General features: G+C 41.4%; 3 protein-coding genes across 28 annotated transcripts in view; all 3 read left to right on the plus strand.

Moving 5' to 3' along the window:
* si:dkey-151g10.3 (serine/threonine-protein kinase WNK3) overlaps window positions 1-10,608 on the plus strand; it is a 37,606-nt gene extending 26,998 nt beyond the window's left edge. For 8 of the 11 annotated variants that reach the window (XM_034590763.1, XM_034590767.1, XM_034590764.1 and 5 more), the window contains 13 exons: window positions 98-233; window positions 331-447; window positions 543-644; window positions 770-812; window positions 929-1,081; window positions 1,174-3,248; window positions 3,457-3,703; window positions 5,462-5,547; window positions 5,656-5,993; window positions 6,112-6,347; window positions 6,427-6,522; window positions 6,605-6,768; window positions 7,405-10,608. In XM_034590763.1, coding sequence (XP_034446654.1) covers window positions 98-233; window positions 331-447; window positions 543-644; window positions 770-812; window positions 929-1,081; window positions 1,174-3,248; window positions 3,457-3,703; window positions 5,462-5,547; window positions 5,656-5,993; window positions 6,112-6,347; window positions 6,427-6,522; window positions 6,605-6,768; window positions 7,405-7,980 — 4,369 coding nt within the window. In that variant the 3' untranslated portion in view covers window positions 7,981-10,608. The remainder of the gene's footprint in view (window positions 1-97; window positions 234-330; window positions 448-542; window positions 645-769; window positions 813-928; window positions 1,082-1,173; window positions 3,249-3,456; window positions 3,704-5,461; window positions 5,548-5,655; window positions 5,994-6,111; window positions 6,348-6,426; window positions 6,523-6,604; window positions 6,769-7,404) is intronic. The other 3 variants (XM_034590771.1, XM_034590772.1, XM_034590774.1) reach the window with 3 other exon arrangements.
* Window positions 10,609-12,361: 1,753 nt separating this feature from the next.
* phf8 (PHD finger protein 8) lies at window positions 12,362-22,636 on the plus strand. Its single transcript, XM_034590775.1, has 22 exons — window positions 12,362-12,645; window positions 13,223-13,539; window positions 13,703-13,788; window positions 13,882-14,008; window positions 14,136-14,296; window positions 14,463-14,604; window positions 14,795-14,981; window positions 15,065-15,227; window positions 15,344-15,431; window positions 15,809-15,915; window positions 16,017-16,108; window positions 16,483-16,572; window positions 16,712-16,993; window positions 17,105-17,187; window positions 17,283-17,449; window positions 17,600-17,685; window positions 18,282-18,403; window positions 18,759-19,090; window positions 19,173-19,268; window positions 19,352-19,461; window positions 19,886-20,246; window positions 20,338-22,636. The coding sequence occupies exons 2-22, from the start codon at window positions 13,442-13,444 to the stop codon at window positions 20,424-20,426; spliced, it is 3,069 nt and encodes a 1,022-aa protein (XP_034446666.1). The 5' UTR covers window positions 12,362-12,645; window positions 13,223-13,441; the 3' UTR covers window positions 20,427-22,636.
* Window positions 22,637-23,267: 631 nt separating this feature from the next.
* The window catches only part of huwe1 (HECT, UBA and WWE domain containing E3 ubiquitin protein ligase 1), a 38,000-nt gene continuing 36,149 nt past the window's right edge, over window positions 23,268-25,118 (plus strand). For 13 of the 16 annotated variants that reach the window (XM_034590745.1, XM_034590760.1, XM_034590753.1 and 10 more), the window contains exon 1: window positions 23,268-23,356. The gene's annotated coding sequence lies outside the window, so the exon portion shown is untranslated. Of the gene's footprint in view, window positions 23,357-23,475; window positions 23,497-23,662; window positions 23,721-25,118 lie in introns of those variants that run through there. The other 3 variants (XM_034590749.1, XM_034590746.1, XM_034590747.1) reach the window with 3 other exon arrangements.

Consider the following 25,118-nt stretch of genomic DNA (forward strand, 5'->3'; position numbering starts at 1 on the left):
AGGAGATGATTTTGAAAACAGTATTTAGTCTGTTTCTTGATCTAGAAATGGTCATTTACATGAAGATGTAACAGGCCTGCTGCCTTACCACCCACAGGTATGTTCCAGCTAATGGAGAGGAAACTCTTCAGTTCTTGGCCAATGGTAAATTAGAGAAATTGAAAACTCAGAGAAGAGCTTCCGGTCAGAGGCCTGAGAAAGTTTCACATCAGTTTCAACTGAGCATGCTCCAGGTGATAAAACAGCAACAAACAGCCAAACATATTCATGTATTCCAATATAGTTTGAAAAGGATGAGTCTATAATGTCCATTTGTCTTGTCCTCTGTAGGTGTCCAGCAGTGGGGACAATATGGTGGAATGCCAGTTGGAGACCCATAGCAACAAGATGGTGACATTTAAGTTTGACATTGAAGGGGATGCACCTGAGGACATAACAGATTACATGGTGAACTGCTCATGTGCTGCCATAAGCTGTGTTGGTTAGTGGCAGGTGTCATTGAATGTCTTGTAAGTGCTTGTTTGTTTCTACTTTCTTCGTAGGTGGAGGAGGACTTTGTTCAAGATGTGGAGAAAGAGCAATTTGTTGAGGAGCTTAGAACAATAGTTAAGAAAGCCCACGAATTTCTTCAAACACATTCGCAGGTATGTTGTTTTAAAAATTCCCATCACCTTCTCTCCTTTAAAATTTCTGTTATGATTGATTATAATAATAATAACAATTATAATGATAACTTGATTGATGAATGGGAATTTATATTTCTCCTAAGACTGGATCGACTGAGCATCTTCATGTGGGCACCCCCCCCAACAGTAAGTTATTTTATATAAATTTACTATCCACCAAAAAATTACACTGTAAGGAAATGCTATGCTTACCAAAGCTCAACTTGTAATACGTAGTGACCTAACCTTGTTTTTTTTTTCAGCGGACTCAGCGCCTCATTCCTCCCCAGTGGGCCGCTGGCGCTTTTTTATCAACCAGACCATCCGCCATAGAGACTCCCTTTCCAGCCAAGGGGCAGCCACACCACTGTCAACTACAGAAACAAGGTTTCCCCTGTCTCCTCAAACAGAGAAAGGTGAGCTCCACCAAGGTTTTTGTGCCGTGGCTTATTAACATGACTGAGCAGCATAACAGAAACTAACCGTCTGTTACTCTCTGTGGCTGCAGAAAGTGAAGGATTCCAAAGTCTGGAGTCCTTGACTGGAAGGGCCTCTCCCCTCTGCCCCACCCTTTCTGCTACCTCCCCACCAGTCTCCACTGTCTCAGCTCCTGCCTCCATATCCCCCCCAGTCACCACAACCCATGCTCCCCTCACCACTGCCTCTGAAAGCATCTCTGCACCAGCCTCCATTCTGCAAGCCTCTGTCCCTGTCACTGCTTCAGGTGGTCTCGAACTGACAGTCCTCCCCTCAGCTTCTGCTGACCACATTTCCAGGGCTCCATCATCCATAGTAATACCTGCTGCTTCTAACCTCCCCACCTTGTCCACTGCTCCTTCTGTTGTGTCTCACGCACCCACCGCCTTTCTTCCTGACATCCTCACTTCTCCTGGAACCAGTGGTTGTTCCACTGGGGGTCAAATTATAGGGGATGCAGTGTTAACCGCTCCAAGGTCATGTGTGTCCGCAGTGGACCAGTCCTCAACCTCTTTTAATTCCCCCCCTCCTGCTACTGCACTGACCTCTTCAGCAGGAAGCCAAGCTGGCACGGAGCAACAGCAGACACTTGCCCAGGTGGCCAAACCAGTCCCACAACAACCTCAACAACCACAGCTACTGTTGCAGCAGCAGATACCAGTAGTTCCACAGCAACTTCAGACAATGCCGCTTGAACTGCAGGCACAGCAGATACAGCGTGCAACACCACAACAGCAAACACAACATCAAGAACAAATTCAGCTGCAGCAGTCTCTCCAGCACTTGCAGCAACAGCAGCTCATACAGAAACATATCCCACTTCAACAACAGGTGACTGAGATACAGGGGTTGCCTCAGCCAGGTCACCCAGAGGTGTTACACCAGTCTGTCCCTCTGCAGCAGTTTCTGCCCCCAGGGCCCCAACAGCAGACCCAACAGCCCCTTTTTCAACAGCAAACCGCACAGTGTGCTCCACAGCTGCTGCAGCAGCCTCAGTTACAGCAGCTACCTCAGCAGATCATGGCACCACTTGCTGCTGCAGTGCCGCAACAGCAGGCCCACATTGATCACCTGCAGCAGCAACAGTTAAACCTGCAACAGACAATACAATTACAGCAACAGCAGTTACAGCAGCATCAGCTGTTTATGGGTGCTGTGGCTTTAAAGTCAGATCAAGACCAAATGTTGCCCCTGTCAGTAAGTCAACAGTTTCTTCAACAACAGGCGCCACTAAATGTTGGCTTTGTACCGCAACAGCAGATTCCACAGCAAACCCAAATCTCTGCTGAGCTGGCACAACAAAGTATTCAGTCACAGACACAGCCAAAACATGTTGAGCAACAACAGGATGTTAAAGCTGTGGACACACCCCAGAAACAGCAGCAGTTTCCTCTGCAGAAGCAGACGTCTTTACAGATGTCAGAGTCAGAGATGTCCACGGGGGAGACGAGTGTCACAGAGGACACAGGCAGCTACTCTGCCCATTTCCACCCTTCCTCTGACTCGTCTCTGCCGCCTCTCCATCTGGGCAGTGCTGAAGCCTCCTTGCCTGCTCTCTCCCTAACAATGACACCATCCCCTGCTCAGCCCTCCTCTGTGGCTGAGTCAGACAGTGAAGGCCCGCCCAAAATAGAATTTGTAGATAACCGCATAAAGACTCTGGATGAAAAGCTGAGGAACCTGTTGTATCAGGAGTACAGCAGCGGGGCAGTGTTGACCGGAGGAGTTGCCTCCGGCCCAACATCAGCTGCCTCCACATCAGCAGGAGGAGACGAGTCATCTGAGCCCCAGTCACTCCACCACTTGTCTTTTCCCCCACCTGACTCCTCCTCAGATACTTCCCCACACTCCTCATCCTCCACTACCTCTTCCACCACCTCCCGCTCCTCCTCCACCTCCCCTGACCCAGAGAGGGATGGGGGGCAAGACGACGCTGCCACAGAAGTGCCCAAGTCTGCTGGGCCGTGGGCGGTGGAGCAGCAGCCCGGGCCATGTCTCCCCTCCACCTCTGCGTCATCGACCCCACCTACCTCTCTTCTGCCTCCCAATCAGGATGACTCCGCTGGGCCCCAGCGCCCGCCTGTACCAGGAGAACCAACCATTCTTGTGAGTGAATTCCACGGATTAGATTTTGAGCAAATTCTCTATCAATGTCGCCTTTCACTGTACTGAATTTACATCTTTTTACTGTTTCAGTGTGTAAATGTGACTCCGCTTGGTTCTTTCTCAGCTGTCTGTGAGAATGTTTGAGTGTTTCTCCATTTTAAACGTCTCAACTCCACGCAGCCACTCTTAATTGTCTTAACTGTTCCAGGCTGTACCCCCACAATCTGATACCAGTACGACTGGAGACGCATCGTGGCCTCCCAATCAGCAGCCGATCCCCCTCCGGCATGGACAGCAGCAGCACAATGCAGGAGGTGGATATTTTGGCCTAAACCTGACATGTCCTAGTATCAGAAATCCTGTTAGCAAGAAATCCTGGACTCGCAAATTCAAAAACTGGGCGTGCAAACTGCGCCACTCCGCCAGCTTGTTCAAGAAGCCCAGAGTCCAGCAAGGTAGCGTCCTCTTAGGGAGCAAGTGAGAGAGAGAGAGAGAGAGAGAGAGAATGAAATGTGGGGGCATGGACCTAAATCTAATCTACTACTAGTTTTAACATAGTAAATTAACTTGCTTAACCATCAGGAATTAATAACTGTTAATGCTAATGGATGTTAATGTGTACGGCTAAATATTTCTGTTTTAAAAATTTTTTTAATGTGACTTCAGTCCCCATGTAATGTACCTGTTGATATCTTTACATTCATTATTGTTTTAGTTTTTTTATTTTAACTGTTTCTGAATTGCTTTTTTACTAAATTTCATTTTCTTGGCAGTCTTTCTTTTTGCATGGGTTACTCACCCAGGGGGCACGAACAGTGGAGAATAGAGAAGGGTGGGAGATTGGCGCAGTGTAGGAAGAGGTCGGCATCAAATATCTGATGCCCATCCCAGTGCAGATGAACCCTGGAGAAAAGCCCAGCTGTGATTGTGCCCAGGACATACCCCCTCATATGACACCCCCCCCCCACCACCCTTCCCCGACCCCAGTTCCACGGGCGCTTCCAGCAACAACCATCTCACCTCCTCACATCCACCAGCTGGCTCAGTGTAGCGAGATCCGTGCAACTCACGCCATAAATAACACAGATAAGACAGATGCTAAGTTGCTATGCTAATATGTTGCTATCTTGTCACTCTAACTCTAATATGTGTGCACTGTCTGTGTCAGCTCATACACCGTAGCATTTCTCCACGAGGCCAAACTCTATAGTGTAATTGTAGCATATGAATTAAAAAATATATATTTTCTGTATGAAATAAACCAGATTAAGATGAAACTTCTAGTACATATTGCTTAAGTCAGGTTCTGTTGCACATGGGTAGGCTTTTCATATGGCTAAGCTTTATCGCAATGTTCAGGTTTTCCAGTCATCTTGCATGCATTTGTTTTTATGTGTGTAACATGTGTAGCAGTTGCTTAGATCCGTCGCACATGCACGAGCAAGTATGTTATGTTCCACACGAGTGACTAATAATGGATCGTTATCTGTAAGTAACACCTATTTCAGGCTGCATATTTTTTATGTTGGTCTTGAATTATGCAGTGACTATCCATGTACACACTTACTAATGTAGTGCGCCCAAATATCAAACACACACAACAATATCACTGTGGATCTGAGCACAGATCTCAAATGTGATGTTGGGCTTTGTTGTCTGATATATGACTGGGACAATATTGAGTCAGTGAGAATGAGAGAGAGTGGTGGGTGGTTGGGTGGGTGAGGGGACATGCTTGTTAACATTCAACTGCCATTTCACAGTGTTTTTCTCTTTTTTTTAATTAATGACTTACTATAATTTTGCTCACATGCATTTACCACTCCTTCCCTCACGGCCATAATACGTTTCTCTTGAGCATGTATTTATTACATCCCAAATGCCTACATTAATATTTTTATTTATAATTTAGACAAATTACTGCCATTGAAGTCGGCATATGTTAACATTGTTCATAGACATGAATGCATGCCACCTGAGTGAATGAGTTGATGATGTGTGACATTTGTGAGGATTTCTAACACTGCCTTTTTGTCCGTGCCCCGTGTCCGTCCATGTGCATCTATATGTCTCTCTGTCATGTATTTTATATGTCTGTTGTTTTTTGCGTGTGTCCACTTTGTCATTTATGTGTTGTTTATTCCTGTGTGTTTGTCTTTTTGTCTCTGGGTCTGTGTCTCCCTTTTTCTTTTTCATCCCCATCTCTTTATTAGAAGGCCGTTCTACCCGTCAAGCACTTAGAGAGGAGAAGGAGGCACCAGCCATGAATTCACCTCAGTCACGCAAAGGACGATTTCAGGTAGGACAAGAAGTACAGATTTTAACCCAACTTTTCACCACCCATTAGTCTGACTCTTCAGAGCAGTGTGGACAAGCAGCCAATGTCTCTCACCCCCTCTGCAACCAGGTGACTCCAGTGCTCCAGACCTCTCCCCCTAAGGAGGTGCCATCGGGTCATGGTAGCACTCACAGGAAAGTGGGACGCTTCTCTGTAACCCAGACTGAGACTAAGAAAGAGGATGTGCAGACTGTTAGCTCCCCGCTGTCTTCACACATGGAGAGGGAGAGGAAGAGATCTCGGGCAAAGGAAGGAGAGAAAGATGAAAATAAGAAGACCCCAGCGATGGCCCATCCGCCTCGTGGTCATGGACACAGCCACTCACCGCTGGGCAGCAGCGATGATGAGGATGAGAGTGAGCTGGAGGAGGAAGACCTGAGAAAAGAGCTACACAAGCTCAGAGAGAAGTGAGGGGAGATGTTTAGCTCCATTATTTTGTGTGGTTACAAGACGTTTGTTTCTTGATTTATTCTCTTTTCTACAGAGTACAAACATTTCCACCATTTTTTATCTCCTCCTCTATAGGCACATCAAAGAAGTGGTTTCCCTTCAAACTCAGCAGAACAGAGAGTTGCAGGACCTTTACAAACATCTCCGTTCATTCAAAGACCAACGGCAGAGTCTGCCTGCCTCCCTTTGCCGAACCCCTTCTCTTCCCACGGTGGCTCCTCTCCTCTCTCCTCGCAGGCCCAGGCTAGGCAAAATCAAACTCCGGCCCCGGCCTCACTCTCACATGGATAACAACGGAGTTACGCACTCTGGTAGGTTTTTTTCTTTCTCCTTCATTTTCTCTTTGTATTGCATGATGTATGTGTAAATATTTGTTTATCTCTTGTTTAGGGATTCAGCAGTCAAGTAGTTTCTCAGGTAGCGAACAGAATAGACTGCCCCTATACTGCAACCCCGAGCAGCCCCCATCACTGCCTGTTAAAAGAGGTACGGTTTGTTATAATGTTGATCAATTCATTTAGTAACAGTATGTGGTATGATGTTGCATCCCCCCTTCATTTTTCCACAGATCAGAGTCCTCTGAGAAAAAGCACATTCACAGATGAACTGCACAAACTTGTTGATAATTGGACGAAGGAGACGGTGGGCGCCATCCCACCAAAACCTTCCCTGAATCAGATCAAGCAGATTCAGCAGGTGCAGGAGTTGGGAGGCTGGAGCCAGTCGACTGAGGTAGGACTGTGCACTAAAATATGTACCCAGTTTTTACACAAATTTAAAAGAAATACATGCTGAATTCACCTTCTTGACCATAATAAGGTCGGAATCTATGTCCCTTGCATATCTCTAAATTTGATGCAAGACTTCAGTCAGCAGCAGGTTAGTTTAGCTGAGTATAAAGAATGGAAATAGGGGGAAACAGCTGGCTATCATATCTCTAAGGTAAACAAAAATTGCCTACTATACAAGGAACAGCATATAACTCTCATAAAACAGCAACTTGTTATTTTTCACACTGTTCCCCCTGTTTCCAGTCTTCATTCTTATCAAAGATAACTGGCTGCCTGCATCTGTATCATGCTGCTAATCTCATTTTCAACAAGAAAACAAATAAGTGTATTCGACAAATCTCAGATTATTGCTTTAATATATTGTCAGACGTGTTGTTCTCTTTTTATCATAAATGTCATGCTTGTGCTTTTGTGTTATTACAAGATCACTTGATATTCCTCATAAAAGATGATTAAAGACACCAGACAGTGTTCATTGGTATTTGATGAAAGGTTTTGTTGTTTTGACTCATTTGTGTCAGAGCATTGTTTTTGTGCTGTATTATTCACTCGATACTTATTACTATATTCCATACAGGTGGCTCCACCGGGTTGGTTTCCTGTGTCACCTCTGAACCCCCAGGCATCCCCGACCCCCGCCAGCTTGCCTGTGGCGGCCCCTTCCCATTACACAGGTGGAGGGAGCCTGTCCACCCTGCCCTCACCAGGACCTCCGCCACAAACGCACGTGGCTCATGCGCCCCAGATGCAGCCAAGTTTACACCTGCATCAGTCTCTCCCCCTCCAGCAGATGACCTATCAGCCGTCACCGGTTCGCCAGCAGATACCGCAGCCCCGGATGCAAACTCCCGTGCAGTCTCAGTCTTTACCACAGACGCAGCCCATTACCCAGCTGCCCAACTCACCACCTCAAAGCCAGCCACTGCTGCCTTCTCCAATGCCCACATCTCCAGTGTCCACGGCCGTATCTCTGCTGCCCGGCAGTGGGACCACTGCACCCACAGATAGTACTGCTGCTACTGGGGGGACATTTTGCTCCTGCTCCTCATCCTCTTCCACCTGTTCCTCCTCTTGCTCTACTGCTGCTCTACCTTCCAGTGCCAAAATTCACCCAACACCCCCAACCTCGACTCTTCCTCTGGGACAGAAATGAAACCAAGGTGAAGTGTGAGGTCAATATGAAGGTGCAAGAGATTGAAGTACGAAGTTGGTCAGGATGTAAAACAGATCCACGTGGAGTGTTACTTCTGTGTATACATGAGCGAGGTGTGACTGCAATGAATTTATGGATACCAGTGTATGTGAGGGATGATAGATTCTAGTATGTACAAAACAGACGGTAATGAGGGGAACACAGAAGCTGGGGTTTATGGTTCACGGTATGTTTGGGTGTTGAGATGTAAAAATTCTTTAATGTATGAGTGTGTGCTTTTATGAGTGTGGGTGAGTGTATGTGGATTATCTAAGTACATATCCCTGATGTCCTTTGGCATAAATTATGTTCATTTTTTTGTTTTAAAACCAACTCAGTTGGACCTGAATTCTCCCGGAGCAGAGACAAGAGGGTCAAGCTGTTTGACAGTGTGTTGACATTCATTGTTTTTCTTATCAATGCTTACAGTAAAAGGACTATCAATTTTAAAAGTGCAATTAGTAATGGTCATCGAAATTGATCAGCATGTGTTGTATTGATTTGTCTGTAAGGCATAAAATATTTTTGTAAAAGCACATTAAAGAAGAGCAGACGCATAGAGCATTTTTCCATGATCTTTACATGATCTTTTAAAACTTTAGGCCTCGAGCACAAGGTGTTTAAATGGGCAACAAACGACTAAACTAAACAGCAGCATGTTACACAAAAGAGCACGGTTAAGTTATCTGGCTACCATCGTTACCACAATACGACCAAATACATTGTGACAGTGTTGTGCACTGTACAGCATGTGCTTATCTTTTTGTTATTTTGTGTTTGTAACATAGATGCAGACTGAATAACCGTGAGTGATATGATATAAAGTCTGATTGATTCTTAATATGATGGCAATTTGAAATTGAAAGACTACATGACCTTATGACTAACTTGACTTGCCTAAGTGCAAACTGCTTGCACTTGCTATATTCATGAATCTCACATTTACTGTTTGCAGCCCACTGAGAAAAATAATCAGTCATGAGTAAACTTGCATTCAGGATGACCTGCTTTCACATTTGACTTTCTAGTTTTCAGTTGTGGCTCCACATATCACAGTATATCACATTGTCATTCTGAGGTAGAGAACTAAAAAAAGAGAGAACTGCCACGTTAATAAAGACTGGGGAGACCATGTGGGTTATTCCCATACTGCCTTTTAAAATGACTGCATTTTTGTGAGTGTGTGAGTGTTTATTTGTTGTGTGACAAAGCTTTGTGGTAGTCTCATGGTACATTGCAATATAGACTGCACCCCTGTTACTTTTATTCAAAGCGGCCTCTCAAATGTCCCCGTACCCAAATGAAGATGTTTACTTTGCCTATGTCTTGGGCTTGTTTCCTCAACAAACAAAACAAGTGAGACTTTAGACCATTTGCCAGTTGTAAGCTTAATGTCCAACACTGTTGTGGGATCCTCACTTGCCTATTTGTCAACTTTGTTTGGCGTTGCACATTTTCCTTATTTCAATTGTAAACTACCTTCAAAACTAGTCTTCAACCACATCTGTCAGAAGTGCAACTGCGGGCCATAATTGTGCTTTACGCACTGCAGAAGGTTTACTCAAGTCAAAATGTTCCATTCCTCTATTTCCAAACTCACTTCATTTGTAGCCGCAGGAATAAACAGAGTAATATATCAGGAGCGGATATATTTCTGTACATTTTATTGGGTTATCAGTGTGCTTAGCCATTCACACATGACCATTGATAGTCAGCCATTAATATTTTTTTGGCTTAATAAGTAGCCTGTAGTCAAAGTAGCATTTCTGTTTTATTAATGATAGCGAGATCGTGTGCCACAGAAACAGGACATTGTACAGGTTGTAAAAGACTGCTACATGTGAGTCAAAGAAATTAAAAACATGGATGGTTAAGGACTACTCTATGCTGAAGGGTACGGTTGTTCAGAAACTGCAATTGCATTATCTAGAGTTTAACAATGGTTTTCTGTATTTGTCGCTTTCCAAGACAACCCACATTTTCACAGCGATGTAGTCCATTATTAGTGAAGGTGAGATACTGTGCTGTCATGTCTGATACTAACATGTTGACCGCAAGCTACAGCTCAACGATCATGACTTATGATGTGGAGCTGGCTTTGTCCTTGAAGTGTTACCAAAATGTTATCTAAAAGATAAAGATTATTTTTGTATTTTGAACTGGGGTTGTACAAATTGTAAAACTGTAGAAAACACTGGTTTTCATCGCTGTTTACATGGGACTCCCCTTCCTTTGATATACCTCTCTGACAGGCCAGGGTCATTTAAGGTCATATTCAGAGAATTTTGGTCCATTTTTAACTTCTTATTTTAGTTTTGAACCATTGAAACCTGGAGGATACACAGCAGAATGACATGAGCTACTTGGATTTAGGTTAAATATAAAATAAACTCCAAATTAATGCAACAAACACCTGGGGAGTCCCAAATGGCATGACTGAGAACCAATCATTAAAACCTTTTTGGGCAAAGAAACCTAGAAAATAAAGTAAGTTTCTGGTGATTTAGCCTCTGTAAATTGTAACTAATTCAACTGTTGATTTTATTTATGTTTTGTAACTAATCAAAATAAATGATGTCAAACATCAAATTGTATTTTCATTATGCCATAATTTCACATCAAGTACTCCCACAAACCACAGTGGTTTAAAGTGGAGGTTTGAGGTCGCACGTCAGACTTTGAAACAAGACCAACGTGAAGGCCAATCGGAGCCATTCGGTTGTACATTTATGAACCACTTACATGTTCCTGTATACTTTAAGTCACAACGTCATGTCTGCTTTTGCTTTTATTGAAGGGGAGTTATTATCTCAATATTGTCCAGCACTTCAATTAACACAAAATGGCTCTAACAAATGCAGTAAAAGAGCAGGTTGATGTACAAATTCTGCACCACATTAACACAAAATGGTATGAAATTAGGTATTTAAATGAGTTAACATTTTCAATTAGATAGATTAGAAATATGAAACATCGTTAGCAGGCTGATTATAGCATTAAAATAAAATTGAATGATTAATTTCAGGCTCTACATTGTACTTTGAATGTTATTTATTGAATGCAGGACTAATTTAAAGACATAAATATGCAACTAGAATTCTGCCTTAATGTTGTCTGTCTCTGCCGACTACTCAAATAGCAGTTTACCTCCATGTGTGTCCACACCAAGGGCTGTATACAGTTCCTCCACTCTACCAAAATGACGTACCATTACATCTGCCCAACCAACATCTGTGTAATAAGATAGACATAAAATTACAGAAATTATCTTTTAGAAAAATGTATATAACTCGTACTTTCAATTTTAAGTTTAGTACATATCCCATCTGCTAACATGGAGGAGGTAGGGTTTAAGACCTATACTGCAGCCAACCAAGAGAGAGCGAGGACGATGTTTTGGCTTCTGGAGAGCATTCATGTTGTCCATCTTCATAATGGTCCAGACACTATCATATATGTAGTGAGGACTTTGGAGGGAGTTGATACTGATTTTCTTTGTACAGAGACAGGAAATAAATCTTGCTGCAAGCAAATAAATGTTGGTTTTAAGAGACAAAATCAGATTGTGTGATTAAATCATTTACACATTTGCAAATATTTGTACATTTTACTGATGTGATAATCAACAGCTGAATTTTTGTATTCATGTATATATTATTCACTACTAAAACCTTGTTGCACTGAAAAACAATGTATTCAACCCAGGTTCCAATTACATAAGCTATAAAAGGAAAGCAAATTGCCAGAAGAAGTAATAATAACATCACACTGAAAAATCCAGTAGAACAATTTACAATACTGAAAGAAACAGAAAGCAGTTTATATATCGAAGGATGTAAAAAAGCAGTACTTATCAATTTAACTCAATAGTGTTGTTAGTTTTAAAACATTTTTTATTTACCAATTTCCTACAGTTTGTAATATTATAAAGACAATTAAGTTGAGATGGTCCAATTTATTTGATGTACTTAAAAAATATCTGACATATTATAAAACAACAACATTTATAGTTCTCTTCTATTGAAACATTCTAAACATGACAATTACAGCCTGATTGCTGTCCAACTTTCCTCTAGAAAAACTTTATAATCCAAACAATTTTTTGGTTTTACACAAAATATTTTTTCTTTGTTTAGAAAAAAAACATAAAAAAATAAGACCAGGCCAGACTTATCTTCTATTTACATTGGTCATTTAGGAGTTTCTCTGTAGAAAGTCAGAGTGGAGCCTGACTCTGTCATTGTTTCCCCTCAGCAGCAGCAGCGGTTTGTCCTGATCGCAGCTCCATAGTTGACTCGCTGCAACTTTATTGTTTTTTCGACAGCGGACAGCGACGAACAACGGTTCTGACGCTGCAGCCTTTGAAATGGCGTCGGTGCAGTCAAATAGCGCCGTTACTTGTCGTTGTTGAGCTCGTGTAGGTCGCGTCAGGTGGTGGGTTCCTGCTCCAGTGTGAACCTTTGGCTCTGGCCTTTATACTCGGCTATTACAGAGTTGATAAACAAAAAATGTGGTGAAGCAAATTGTCAATAATTGACGTTGCATAATAAGGCCGCAGCTAACCCCGGGCTTGCGTAGGGATTACAACGGCTTTTGGATGCTTGGCCCTGCCGCAGCTCGATGTCGGTGAGTTTCTAGCGATAAAATATCTATTAAACCATCAAACAGCGCGTTTCTACTCGGTTTATATTTTTTAGCTGTGTCAAGTGAACGCAGAGTGTTCGGTTTGAAAGCTCATTTCGCAGCATTATTTCCCTTGTGCAAGTCTTCGTAAATGCTGTGGTTAGCTCGTTAGCTAGCACGGCTAACACACGGGCAGCATGTTTACAAACAGCGAGCTAACGTTACATCCTGCCGGTGTGTTGTTTACAACTTGTTCACAGAAGCAAAACCATTTCTTATTTGAACTCTGCGATGGTTATTGGATTGTTGTTACTTATCCAGTTTAAAGAGTATGACCCAGTTTAATAACCGTCGGGTAATGTTATGCTATCAAAACAAAACACAGGCTAATTTACTTACCTAGCTTGTTTACTTAACTTCAGTTTGCAGAATTAGTCGGTGTGCGTTATAACTGGAGCTGGTTTAGCTGTTTGCTGTGTGAAGTCTTCCTCATTGTTCACCGTATGTATTAATTAGCTTTCAGATGCAGGTGCTTCATTGTCATGTGTGTAAGTTTCGTTTTGTTTCTATATTTCAACAGGTTTCCCGGTGAATCCTGGTGGACATGTGCAGTTAAATCAGGAATCTGCAGCTGAAGTGGCCGGCTCATAGTTCAGATCTACAGCAACATTACCATTCATTATGAATTAAGTCTTTAAATTGTTAAACAGCCGTTACTCTCTTAATTAGAGTTTGAAATCCTCAGAAATAATAATTGATTGTTAGTTCTCTCTCACACACACACACACACACACTCGATATGGCATCAGTGCCAGTGTACTGCTTGTGTCGCCTGCCATACGATGTGACACGCTTCATGATCGAGTGTGACATTTGTCAAGACTGGTTCCATGGAAGGTAAGTTACTCTCAGAGGCAAAACTGTTCATTCATTTGTAATCTGTGTCTGTTTTCTTAATTGCATGGTTCCTGAGTGAGCTCTCGATAGGACCCACTGCAGTTTATTTAGCTATCCATTCTGCACATATGCTGTCTGATGAGTAACAATGTGTTTTGTGTAGCTGTGTTGGGGTTGAGGAGGACAAAGCAGCTGAGATTGACCTGTATCACTGTCCCAACTGTCAGGTCAGCCATGGGCCGTCTGTCAGTAAGTTAGCGTTTCCTAAACAAGCTTTTCTGAAAATGTTCTGATCTTATTGGCTTAATGCATCTGTCGATTTTTGTCTCTCCCTCTCCTTAGTGCGCAAACGCCGTGGAGGCAACAAGCAGACAGAGAGTGGTGCTACTGGAGGGAGAGATCCAAGTCGGCCCGTTAAGACAGGCAGTCCACAGTTTGTTAGGGAGCTACGGAGCCGCACCTTCCCAAAGTAAGTCTTTCCCCTTTGTCCTGTAAAGAGAAAAGTTTTGTTTTCTCATTATAATACATATGTAACAATCTCTTTGGTCGGCTTAGTCTTAAGTCATTTTGTGCATTTGTTTCTTTTTCTATGACAGTGCGGATGAAGTCTTGCTAAAGCCTACTGGGGCCCAGCTGACAGTGGAATTTCTAGAAGAGCATTCATTCAGTGTTCCTGTCATGGTGCTGAGACGGGATGGCCTAGGCATGACCCTTCCCCCAGCGGCATTCGGCGTCAGTGATGTAGAGCACTACATCGGTAAAGTTGCGACTTATTTAGTGCTACATTCAGATAATGATGCTCTTTAAGATGTTTAGGCTAATGTATATGGGGGAATTTAACATTAGTTTTCTTTGTTGTGTTGGACATGTTAACCAAGTCATCTACACCTTTCTTAAGCTCATTCATTTTGTTTTAACTGCAGGAGCAGACAAAGAGATTGATGTGATAGATGTGTCACGACAATGTGACCTGAAGATGAGGTTGGGAGAATTCGCTGAATATTACAACAGCCCCAACAGAGAGAGAGTGCTAAATGTCATCAGCCTGGAGTTCTCTGAGACCAGGTATGCAAAAATATTCTTCTCAGGCACTGTTCAGTTCAAAATGATGACCCAGTGTCTTGTTACTTGAGTTTAATGTTTCTTCTCTCAAAAAAAAAAAAAAAAAAATGAGTACTTCATCTTTTTAATCAAGCTATCTTGCTCATGATGTGATGTTTTGCACACTAAAGTTCGGTGTTGGTTCTTGTTTTAGGCTCTCAAACTTGGTGGAGACTCCAAAGATTGTGAGGAAACTGTCGTGGGTGGAAAACCTCTGGCCTGAGGAGTCTGTGTTTGAACGCCCCAATGTGCAGAAGTACTGCCTAATGGGAGTGAAAGATAGCTACACAGACTTCCACATTGACTTTGGGGGAACCTCAGTATGGTACCATGTCCTCAGGGTAAGAGCTTTCTTTAATTTCTGCTTGATTTCTTTGAATACATTGGTATGATATTAAGAGCTTGCCTCTCTGTGTGTGTTCAGGGCGAGAAAATCTTCTACCTAATTTCCCCCACTCCTGCCAACCTAGCGCTTTTTGAGCGGTGGAGTTCGTCATCTAACCAGAATGAGATGTTCTTTGGAGACCAGGTTGATATGTGCTATAAGTGTTCGGTTAAACAAGGAAACACCTTGTTCATACCAACAGGTAAGCTGCAATATTTCTGCTGGTTTCATTAGTCATATAAAATTATTTTAACAGTCTTGTAATTATTAGTCTGAATCCAATCATCTTTACACGTTTGTCATTTGTTTGTCTTCCAGGGTGGATACATTCTGTCCTGACTCCAGTGGACTGCCTGGCCTTTGGAGGAAACTTCTTGCATAGTCTTAACATTGACATGCAGCTCCGGTTAGTTTTCTTCAAGACTGTTCATGTCATCTTATTATAGCCCTTCCTGAAAGATATATTCTTCTAATGTGAACTTGACTCTGCCACTAATCTATAATAGTTGTACAAAGTGAGGTTGGGGTGGTGGAAAATTAAATTGAAACATAATATTACTCAATAATAAATGTTTCCAATGTGTTACATGGGGGGGAGATCTGGCAGCTCTTGTTACTTTGGAGACAGAAATTCATAGTCAAAACTCAAACATAAAAATTTTTTTTATCTGAATTACCTGTAGTTTTTCACTTCTCTGCTTTAAGTTCCTCTGGTATTTGGTCATAGACAGCTGCTGCCATTCTTTTTTTGATCATATGTCTTTGTTTGTATTTTCATTTTAGAGCATATGAAATAGAAAAGAGATTAAGCACAGCAGATTTGTTCCGATTTCCCAACTTTGAGACTGTGTGCTGGTATGTGGGAAAACATCTTCTTGATACCTTCAGAGGTGAGTGATTTCAATGAATTTCATGATATTCATTTCAATTTGGGTTGTTTGTGCTTTTAATCATTGTAATATTATTAATGTTTTGCTATTCTGTCTCACAGGCTTGAGAGAAAATCGCAGACACCCAGCCACATATCTGGTTCATGGAGCTAAGGCCCTGAACAATGCCTTCCGCGGCTGGACCCGAAAAGAGGTAAAATCTTATTTGATTACTTATTGTCATTCTTTCCCTTCTTTCCTTCTGGTTTTATTACATTTGCGTGTTAGAATTTGTTAGATTTTGCACCAGACAATTGTCGGATTCCAAAAAATTGAGCAGAGCAGCAATATGTAAATTATTCTAATTACATAAAATCACATTTGTGTCTAAAGGATTAAAGTATTCGAATACATTCGTCCAATGCATCTTGTCAAAATTCCTTAAAACTAAATGGTTTTGGAAAAAAGGGATTGCACAGACCCACTGCCTCTCTGAATCCCCATTGCCTTGTATCCCTGTCTGCTGTCATCGTGCTAAGCTAAAACAATGTTGCCTGAAATGAGTAATAGTTATTGCTGTACACCCAGACTTTAGCAGGTCATGAGGTTGAGATTCCAGAAACCATCAACACTCAGACGCTAGTGAAGGACCTGGCCAAGGAGATTCGTCTGGTTGAGGTAAATGGTAGATTAATGGAAAATAAGGGGATGTTTTGAGCTTTATAGTAACTTTTAAAGTGTTAATGAAAAAATAATATTTTTTATACCCTTCCTCCTTCCTGTTTTACTGACCCATCTGTTTGGTCTCTTTTGATAGGATATCTTCCAGCAAAACATTGGTCGCACTGGACCTCAGTTTCCTGGTTCACCAGTCTCGAAAGCTCCCCTGACCCCCTCTCAGAATTCAGGACGCCCCCCAGGAAAAAAGAAAGCACCCAAGCCTAAAGAAGTGATTGGGGGCATTGCACCCCCAGGAACCAAGAAGAAGAGTCAAAAGGGGCTGCTTAAGGCAGAAGCAGGAGAACTTGACCTCATTGAGATCCACACCAAACATACACTCAAGAAGTTCCACACTGGCAAGTCCAAAAACAAGAACAAGGTATGGGATTTGTGAACATTTACAGTTACATTGGGAATGTTTATCCACATTTTGTTTGTGTCTGAATGTTTTATCTTTATTTTTGCTTACAATTCTTATCTGTCTTTCCAGTTGGATTTGCCATTAGAAGAACTTGAAGGGAAGCTAAATAAAAGCAAACTAAAACTTGTGCTGACTAATGGAAAAATCCAAGGGTAAGCTTTGCAGCTCTATGGTGTTTTCCTATTACTTTTGGGATCTGATGGTCAAAAGGTTGGGGTTCATACTTGCCTTTTTGTTCTGCTTGTAGTAAGAAGGATGGCAGTAATGGTGCAGGAGGTGCTGCAAAGTTCAAACATCTTGCCACGGAGGGATCCAGTCTGTCTGACCTCGAGTCTGAGGACGAGCTGCAGATTGATGAGACTCCACCTCCACGTCGCAAACCTGCAGGACCCAACAAGAAAAAGAAACTAAGCGGTTAGAATTTGACTTTAAGCTGTCGTATTATGAATGCATAAATTAATTGAGTAGTCCTCATAAATAGCTAGGACTGCTGGTTTAATGTCGATCCTCGTATAGTGTCAAAGCCCCTTTGCTACTATAACGTGTGTTAAAATGTGCCTTCAGGTCTTCCTAGAAAGCTGCCCAGAGCCAAACCGTGCTCTGACCCCAATCGCATCAGAGAGCCTGGAGAAGTAGACTTTGACATTGAGGTGAGATCAGTAATCACCAATATTATGCTTTCCATATCAAACATACCAAGTTTAACAGGTCATAAATTATCACCGGTGGGGATAATAAAGTTGTAGTTGCTTTATTTCCTCAGCTGAACCAGATTACATTTGTTGCTTCATCAAACTTATTTTGCCACAGTGATAAATATATGTTTCAGTGTGATCAGACTAGTTCAAAATAAATCTTACAATCAGGGGGACCTCTAGACAAATGGGTAGGGTGTACACTGGATCCTTTACTATATGTCATATCCCTACTCTACCCACATTTCCTTCAACAAAACTTTCCCCAAAATACGTAATTGCTGATTTGATTGTCTGTTTGTATTAGGAACTTTGTGTCTGCAAGCCTATATAACAGAAATATGTATGATTTTGTAACAACTGCTTGCCCTTTGCAATGGCTATGCAGTATTATACTTTTTTAAGTGTGGCAACATAAGCTCTGCATTCTGTCAAATATATTATCCCCCCCACCTCCCCTGGTTGGCATTCATTATTCCCCAGAATTGTATTGTTATAACACTAGTTGTACACTAGTAGTAACTATAAAATGTCTGTACATGTGTCTACAGGAGGATTACACCACAGATGAAGAGGCACTGGCTGCTCATGGAGTGAAGGGTGGAGCAGGGGGCATTCTGGACTTATTGAAGGCCAGCAAGCAAGTAGCAGGCTTGGACTCTGCATCTCTTAGGTTCGATTTCATTATTGACCAGTACTTAATTTGTTCAACACGACAATTCAGGAAGAGTCTGTGATGCTATTTTGAATATATATTTATTTAGATAATTACATTTAATTAGATTTTCATGATATTAGATTTAACCGTTTCTCAATAGTGACTAGAGTGTGAAGATTCTCATTCATCAAGGTCATGTTATATTTAAGCACTTGGATGAACAAGTGATAAGAGCAATAGTTCAAAGTACTTGCTGCATGAATACAATAACCTTTGAAACTTGAATATTTCACATATTTGCAGTGGCTCTGTGCTGTTTCCAGGAAGTTATTTTGAGATATTACTTGATGCTTGACTGTCCTTTTCTCAGTGAGGAAGCCCCAGCCTCTCCAAGTACGCGTGATGCCATTCAGGGTATGCTCTCCATGGCCAACCCTCCATCCTCGTCCTCATCTTCCTCCTCTTCATCTCCCTTATCCATCTCTGGAGGCCTGACAGAGGGATTGGGGGTGGTCAAGGAAAAGGGCGGCAGGGCTGTGTGGGTGACTGGAGGGGTCAAAAAGACAGGAGTTCCTGATAAGAAACCAGTCGTCCAGCGGCCTGGGAAACGGCCAATTAAACGTCCAGCCCGTCACTTTAGTGATGAGGAGAGTCAAGATGAACAAGAAACTCTGGGAACATGTTTTAAAGATTCAGACTATGGTGAGAAATACACTGTCTTACATTTCAAGTTTACAACTTTCACTGATCATGCCATTGATTAATTGTTGATCAATTTTTTAAGTTTACCCATCCTTGGAGTCTGATGAGGAGGACCGTGCCAACAAGGCTAAGACAAAGCGCAAGAAAAACTGGGATGATACACCTTGGAGCCCTAAAGGTACCTGGCTTAAACATATAAGGAAGACCGATTTGCCTTTTAGCTTTCCAAAGGTTGATCTTTTCATTTCTTCTCATTTATAGCCAGAGTGATGCCCACCCTTCCCAAACAGGATCGGCCAGCCAGGGAAGGGGCTAGAGTTGCATCTGTAGAAACTGGTCTTGCCGCTGCTGCTGCCAAGCTGGCACAACAAGTGAGTTGAGGAAAAAGCATATTGGTGTTAGTAGGATAACAATTAGTCAAAAAGGGTAAAAGGGATGTCTAACACAATATGTCCAAACAAAAGCACGGTTCCATACCTTTTGTTTTGATTGTTTATTGTGGAGACAACAAATATATACAGTAACGAGGCAAATTGGACCAAAATATATCGGTCGACAAATAAGGGCTCACCCTCTCTCCCAGACAACAAACAATATCTAAGAAGATGAGTAGGTGATATTAATTACTGACTTTCGCTATGTCCTGGTGAACAAAGACCTCCACAACTTCCATCAGTTACTGAGTGACAGGTATTCAGCTCAGATGTGTACGCTTCCTAATAAATAATTTGGAGTAAAGTTATCTTTCAATGAAAGATAATAACTCTTGTTTCTCTTTGTTAAATTATTATTCAGGAACAGAAAAAGCCTGCTAAAAGGAAGTACAGCAAAAAACAGCGTCCTCCTGCTCCAGTAGTTGCTCCTCTCCCTGTTGAGACTGAGCCAGCCCCAGCCTCCCCATCACCTGGTCCAGAGTCTGCAGCAGACTTCAGCCCAGAAAGGAGAATGGATTACTACTCTGCTAGTCTGATGGACCATGAATACACAGCAGGACCAGGACCTTTTGGCCCTGGAGGCCCTAGAGGTAGTGGAGCCATGGCCCCTGGTGTGTTCCTCACATCTCGACGCCCTTCCCTGTCTCCGCAGAACAGCAGCTCTCACTCTGGTACGTCCCCTGCAGGTTCGGCCAGCCAAGGCACAACAGGAGTTGGTCAAGGTAAGCATTAAGTTAAAACATTGACAGCATAGTTGCAGATCTCTGTGATAGAATGTTTTCTAATGTATGTCTCCTTTCCACTTTAATTCAGGGAAACGCCCAAAGAAAGGACTTGCTACTGCAAAACAGAGACTTGGAAAGATTTTGAAAATTCATCGCAACGGCAAACTTCTCTTGTGAGAGATGTTGGAAATGTGGGAATCAAGAGAAATGATTTTGTGGAAGTAGGTCTGAAGGAAATAGAAATAGTAATCTATATTTTCTACTCTAGATAAATTTGTTTACTGTTTTCACCTGTTAATTGAACCCCACTATATTTTGTCCTACACCAAGTCTTCAGCACAATTAGCAGTCTGTTTTGGCACTTCACCTACCAATATCTTCATAAAGATATTTTCAGAGGCATATCTGTTACCTAAAACAGATCACTGTAATGCCCTAGATATACACTCACTCTGGTAAATAACTTTTAATTTCACACATTTGACAAGAGGAAATTGTGAAAAGTGTTTCAAAATGACAGGTGGACAGCGATTTAACTAGCTAGATTAACTAGCATAATAAATAAAGACTGAATAGTTTCTTTTGCTTATATCTTTTGCCCTTTTTAGAGGCTGTATTTATGCAAATACATTGTACTGTCCATCTTAATTTTTTTTTTTTTTTTAAAGGGAAAGAAAAACAACACATTGTCTAGTCAGGTAAAAATTACCCCAATCCCACAAAAACAATGACAGCCATGCAGTTGTAATATTACATTTACTTAATTTTACCTCATAAATCCATGTGCGGTATGGTAATCACAGCATGCCAACCTTTTACAAACAATGAACAAACCTAATATGCACTTGGTCAGCACTCAGTATGGAACTGCGATTAAATGAAAATGTATTAATTTTACAAATTTCTCACTGGCCCTGCTTAGACCTGGTATTAACATTGATCATGAGAGATCCAATCACAAGTGTGTGTGTGTGTGTGTGTGTGTGTCCTAACTGTTTTTGCTTTGACCACCTGGGATCAGATCTCACTTCTGTGCTCTGTATGCAAATACATGTGTACGTAATTTAAGTTCACAAACACCAAACTATGCTGCTTTTAGCCAGTCTTGAGTGTACTGACGTGTTCATTGTAGATGTGTTTGTGTGTCAGCATAAGTGAGAGATAGAGCAGAGACAGGAAGGCAGATATTTTTTTTTATGAGATTTTACCCATTTGAAAAAAAAGATAAACATGTGGTGGTCACTGTTTATACTCTGGCCACAAACAAATCAATGTATGGGAAACACGAGAAGTGTAAAAATACTTTTGGTTCTTATTAAAGTGCACCACGTCAGAGGATGTCAACTGAGTAGTTGAACTTCATAAGTGGCCCAGGACAAACTTGTGTTCACGCAGCTAAAAAATGTGGCCACATTGTCCCAGACCACTTTCGAATGTGGTCTGAATGACTGGGTCTCAAATGTGTCCTTAATCTGTTTTGTATGTGGTTGCTTTCACACCTGTGCTAAAAGCTGTTCACTTGTAATTGGATCACTCACTACAAACATTAATACCAGGTCTCAATGGGGTCACTGTTATTTGCTAACTAATTTTCCTCCACTGTTGCTCTACACTTAAAATATTAAGCCGGCAATGTGATACAGTTCTATTTATTCTGATCATATTTATCAAGACAATGCTTTGTCGCCTCCTAGCCTGTTTTACTGTCGAATGTTTGTACCACCTCATCTTCTTGGACCCCACTTTTGTTATTTTCCACCATTTAATACCTGTACAAAAATATAGTCATGAATTTGTTACAATTTTTTACAGTTTAAGTTGTCATTGTAAATATTTGTAATATTTGTAATTTATATAGCTACATTGGAAAAGCTGAAGAGACTAGTCTGCTGCAGGTTGCCATAATCTGTGCCCCAAGTGTTGGCAGCATTCTTGGACCAGACATAGAAATGTGCTTTCTTTCCACAGAATGTACTAGTAATAAAATGTTGGCAGAAATGTAGATTTAACTGTGTGAAAACATTGTGAAGGTGCGAAATATCAATTCATATGTAAATATATGTTGTAATTTAAGTTCTTTTATAGTTCAAACAGTTTGAAATCTTTCTTAACATAACTTGTACATGATACATTGCTGTATTTGGAAAATATCTGAAATAGTTCATTTTTTATATTTGTATGCAGTAATTGTCACGCTTAGTTTGTCATGTCTTGTTAGTATATTATTGGAAGTGTTCTGGATAAAAATGCCCTTGTTAAATTTCATCAATTTAGTTTTATATGAATTGTTAATGTTCACTCTTGTGTTGGTGTGTACTTTGTGTTTTAAACATGATGTGTTTAAATACGACCTGGAAAAGATAAAATACACGTTGGGCAAAACTTTCTTTTTTCATTGATTTTATTTTAGGAACACAGTCACAAGAAGTGTGATTTGTGGCCCAAATGAATATTACACAACCCAGTTTTCAACTTTCCTGCAAACGTGATGAATGGGGAGGTTATACAGATACAATAAAGATTATTGGGTTGTATTTAACACATTTATAGTTAATTCTGTCCACTGAAAGTAGGACAGCTGTTGACTACAGTTTTTCTCAGGGTTTTTTGTATGAATTACTGTTCTATTATTTTCACGTAAACCATCTAAACATTGCTCTTCCAAATACATCTAAACAAGCATTTGTTATTAAAATGTCCAATATTCATTTCCTACTTGTCAGTGAGTTTGGCTGCACTTTCATATTAAAGCGAATTAAACAGAATATGTTTTATTACAATGGATTCTTCATTTTGCCATGGACTTTTGTGTGGAGCACTTTGTAGCCTCGTTTAGATAAGTGCTATACAAATAAAGTTATTATTTTTCATAAAGAATTCTGCTGTGTGCTTTCCTGTGCACATCTTAATGAGGCTGGACACCAGTTCACAGGCTGTGTCCCGTTGCCAGATGGAAAACGCTCTGGTATTGTTTTTCTGCAACAATTACAAGGGAGTGTCCTGAGTACACACAGCAACAGCAGCAGCAGCAGGTATTCTCGCGAGATCTGAACTGTCCTACCAGTCGCCAGTGCAAGATGGAGAAGCATATGTAGCACGCATTCGAGGTAAGCCGAAATACTTCTTCCAGGGTACTGACATGGGTTTCAACGAGCTGGTGGCTCACATTGATCGTCCTTGAAGACTCCCGCTGACGATTCGTGCCCGTCACTGGAATGCGAGAACGCGAACTTGTGTCTTTTTAAGGGTAAAGTGCGGATCTTCTGCTGTTAAACCGCCATTTTTAATTTAGCCATGATCCCACTGATAGAGCATTGTGCGGAGCTCCGCAGCTAGCTAGCTAGCTAGGCTCGCGCGAAACCCCCCAAACACACTCATGTTCACTGTGTGTGGGTATGTGCGCCACTGCTCAACTACAAGTCAACGCGGTATCCTCGTTCAATGGCCACCCACGCTTCTCGAGAATAACCGGTGAGGGCTGAGATGTGTGTCGCGCTGCAGATGTGACTTTTCCTAATCTGCTAACGTTAGCCACCTGAGCCGAATTTAGGACAAGAAGTAACAGACGTTAGCCTAAACTGCTAGTGGACCTAGCTACCGTCATCCAACTAGCATTCAACTTTGCTAACGGTAGCACAGCCGATGACTTTGTCGTTACTGTGTAAGTAGCCGTCTCAATAATACTGGTAAACGCCGTGAGGAGATGTTACATCAGCTAATCAAGCTAACTTGGGAGTGATACACAATTTGGGGAGTGTAGTAATGCTACTTGAACTACGGCCATTGGTGTTTTTGGATGCAGATGATTGCTAACATAAGAGCTAATGCTGCGTTGGTGTTTTGGGGTATAATTATCCAGAGAGGTGTAGGTTGAATATATTAATATGGGTAACGTCAGATGGTCTGATAGGCTTTGGATATTTGATAGCAACCTGTGATGCTTGTCAATACAACCAGCCAGACGTGTTACTATGTAAACTAATCAAGTGGATCTATTGTACCTGTCAGTGCTACCCTTTGGTTCTTGTCAGTCTCTGTCAGTCACCATTGTAATGGCATGAGATGGCCTGAAGTTCAGTTGTGTCAAACAAAGCACTGCTGACATTTGTTGGTTATTCATAACGAGGCTTGCAGACCCTTCCAGTTCATCTGATGATTGAGGCTTGTACCTGCATAGTAAAAGCTGGTCTGACCAGAGCAGACGTATTGGTTGAACTTGGTTGGGAGTGATGGGTTTTTGGACCAATAAGATTTGATAACCTGCAAGTTGATGATGCACAATGTTTATGATTACAAACAAGACCTCAAAGAAGTCAGTTTGTTTTTAATTATATTTATAGACTGTAAAATGATAAGAAATTCTGCATATTTGTAACAAACAAACAGTAAAGCTTACATTTACATACATAACCACACTAGCACTTAAAGGAGACAATGCTAACCCCAAAGCTAGAAAGATGGAGGGTTTTAGGTGGGAATTCTAACTGTCAGTGGCAGAGAAACCTTATTCATTACAGTAGAGTTTTAACTTTTAACTTTAACACCAGCAAAATGCTCATATTCAACAATATGTAATTGATCTCAAGACATTAAAATGGCCATTTTAGTATAATTTTGCTTCTCCAATTACACACCGTTCAGCTGTATCACAGTATTTCTTCATTTACTTGTTTGCACATTTGCAATAAATATTAACCCAGTTCACCAGAGCTGAGCAATATGCAAACAAACCTGTACCAATTATCTTTAAAGATATTGTAATTTGAGTTAAGATTTTAGTGGGAAGGGCCATTTTTGCATTTTAGCCTCACTGAAATCAATATAACCTATTATGAGACAATATGAAATGATAATAAAAATGATGTGATT

This window comes from Hippoglossus hippoglossus, chromosome 7 (genome assembly GCF_009819705.1).
Source record: "Hippoglossus hippoglossus isolate fHipHip1 chromosome 7, fHipHip1.pri, whole genome shotgun sequence".
NCBI lineage: Eukaryota > Metazoa > Chordata > Actinopteri > Pleuronectiformes > Pleuronectidae > Hippoglossus > Hippoglossus hippoglossus.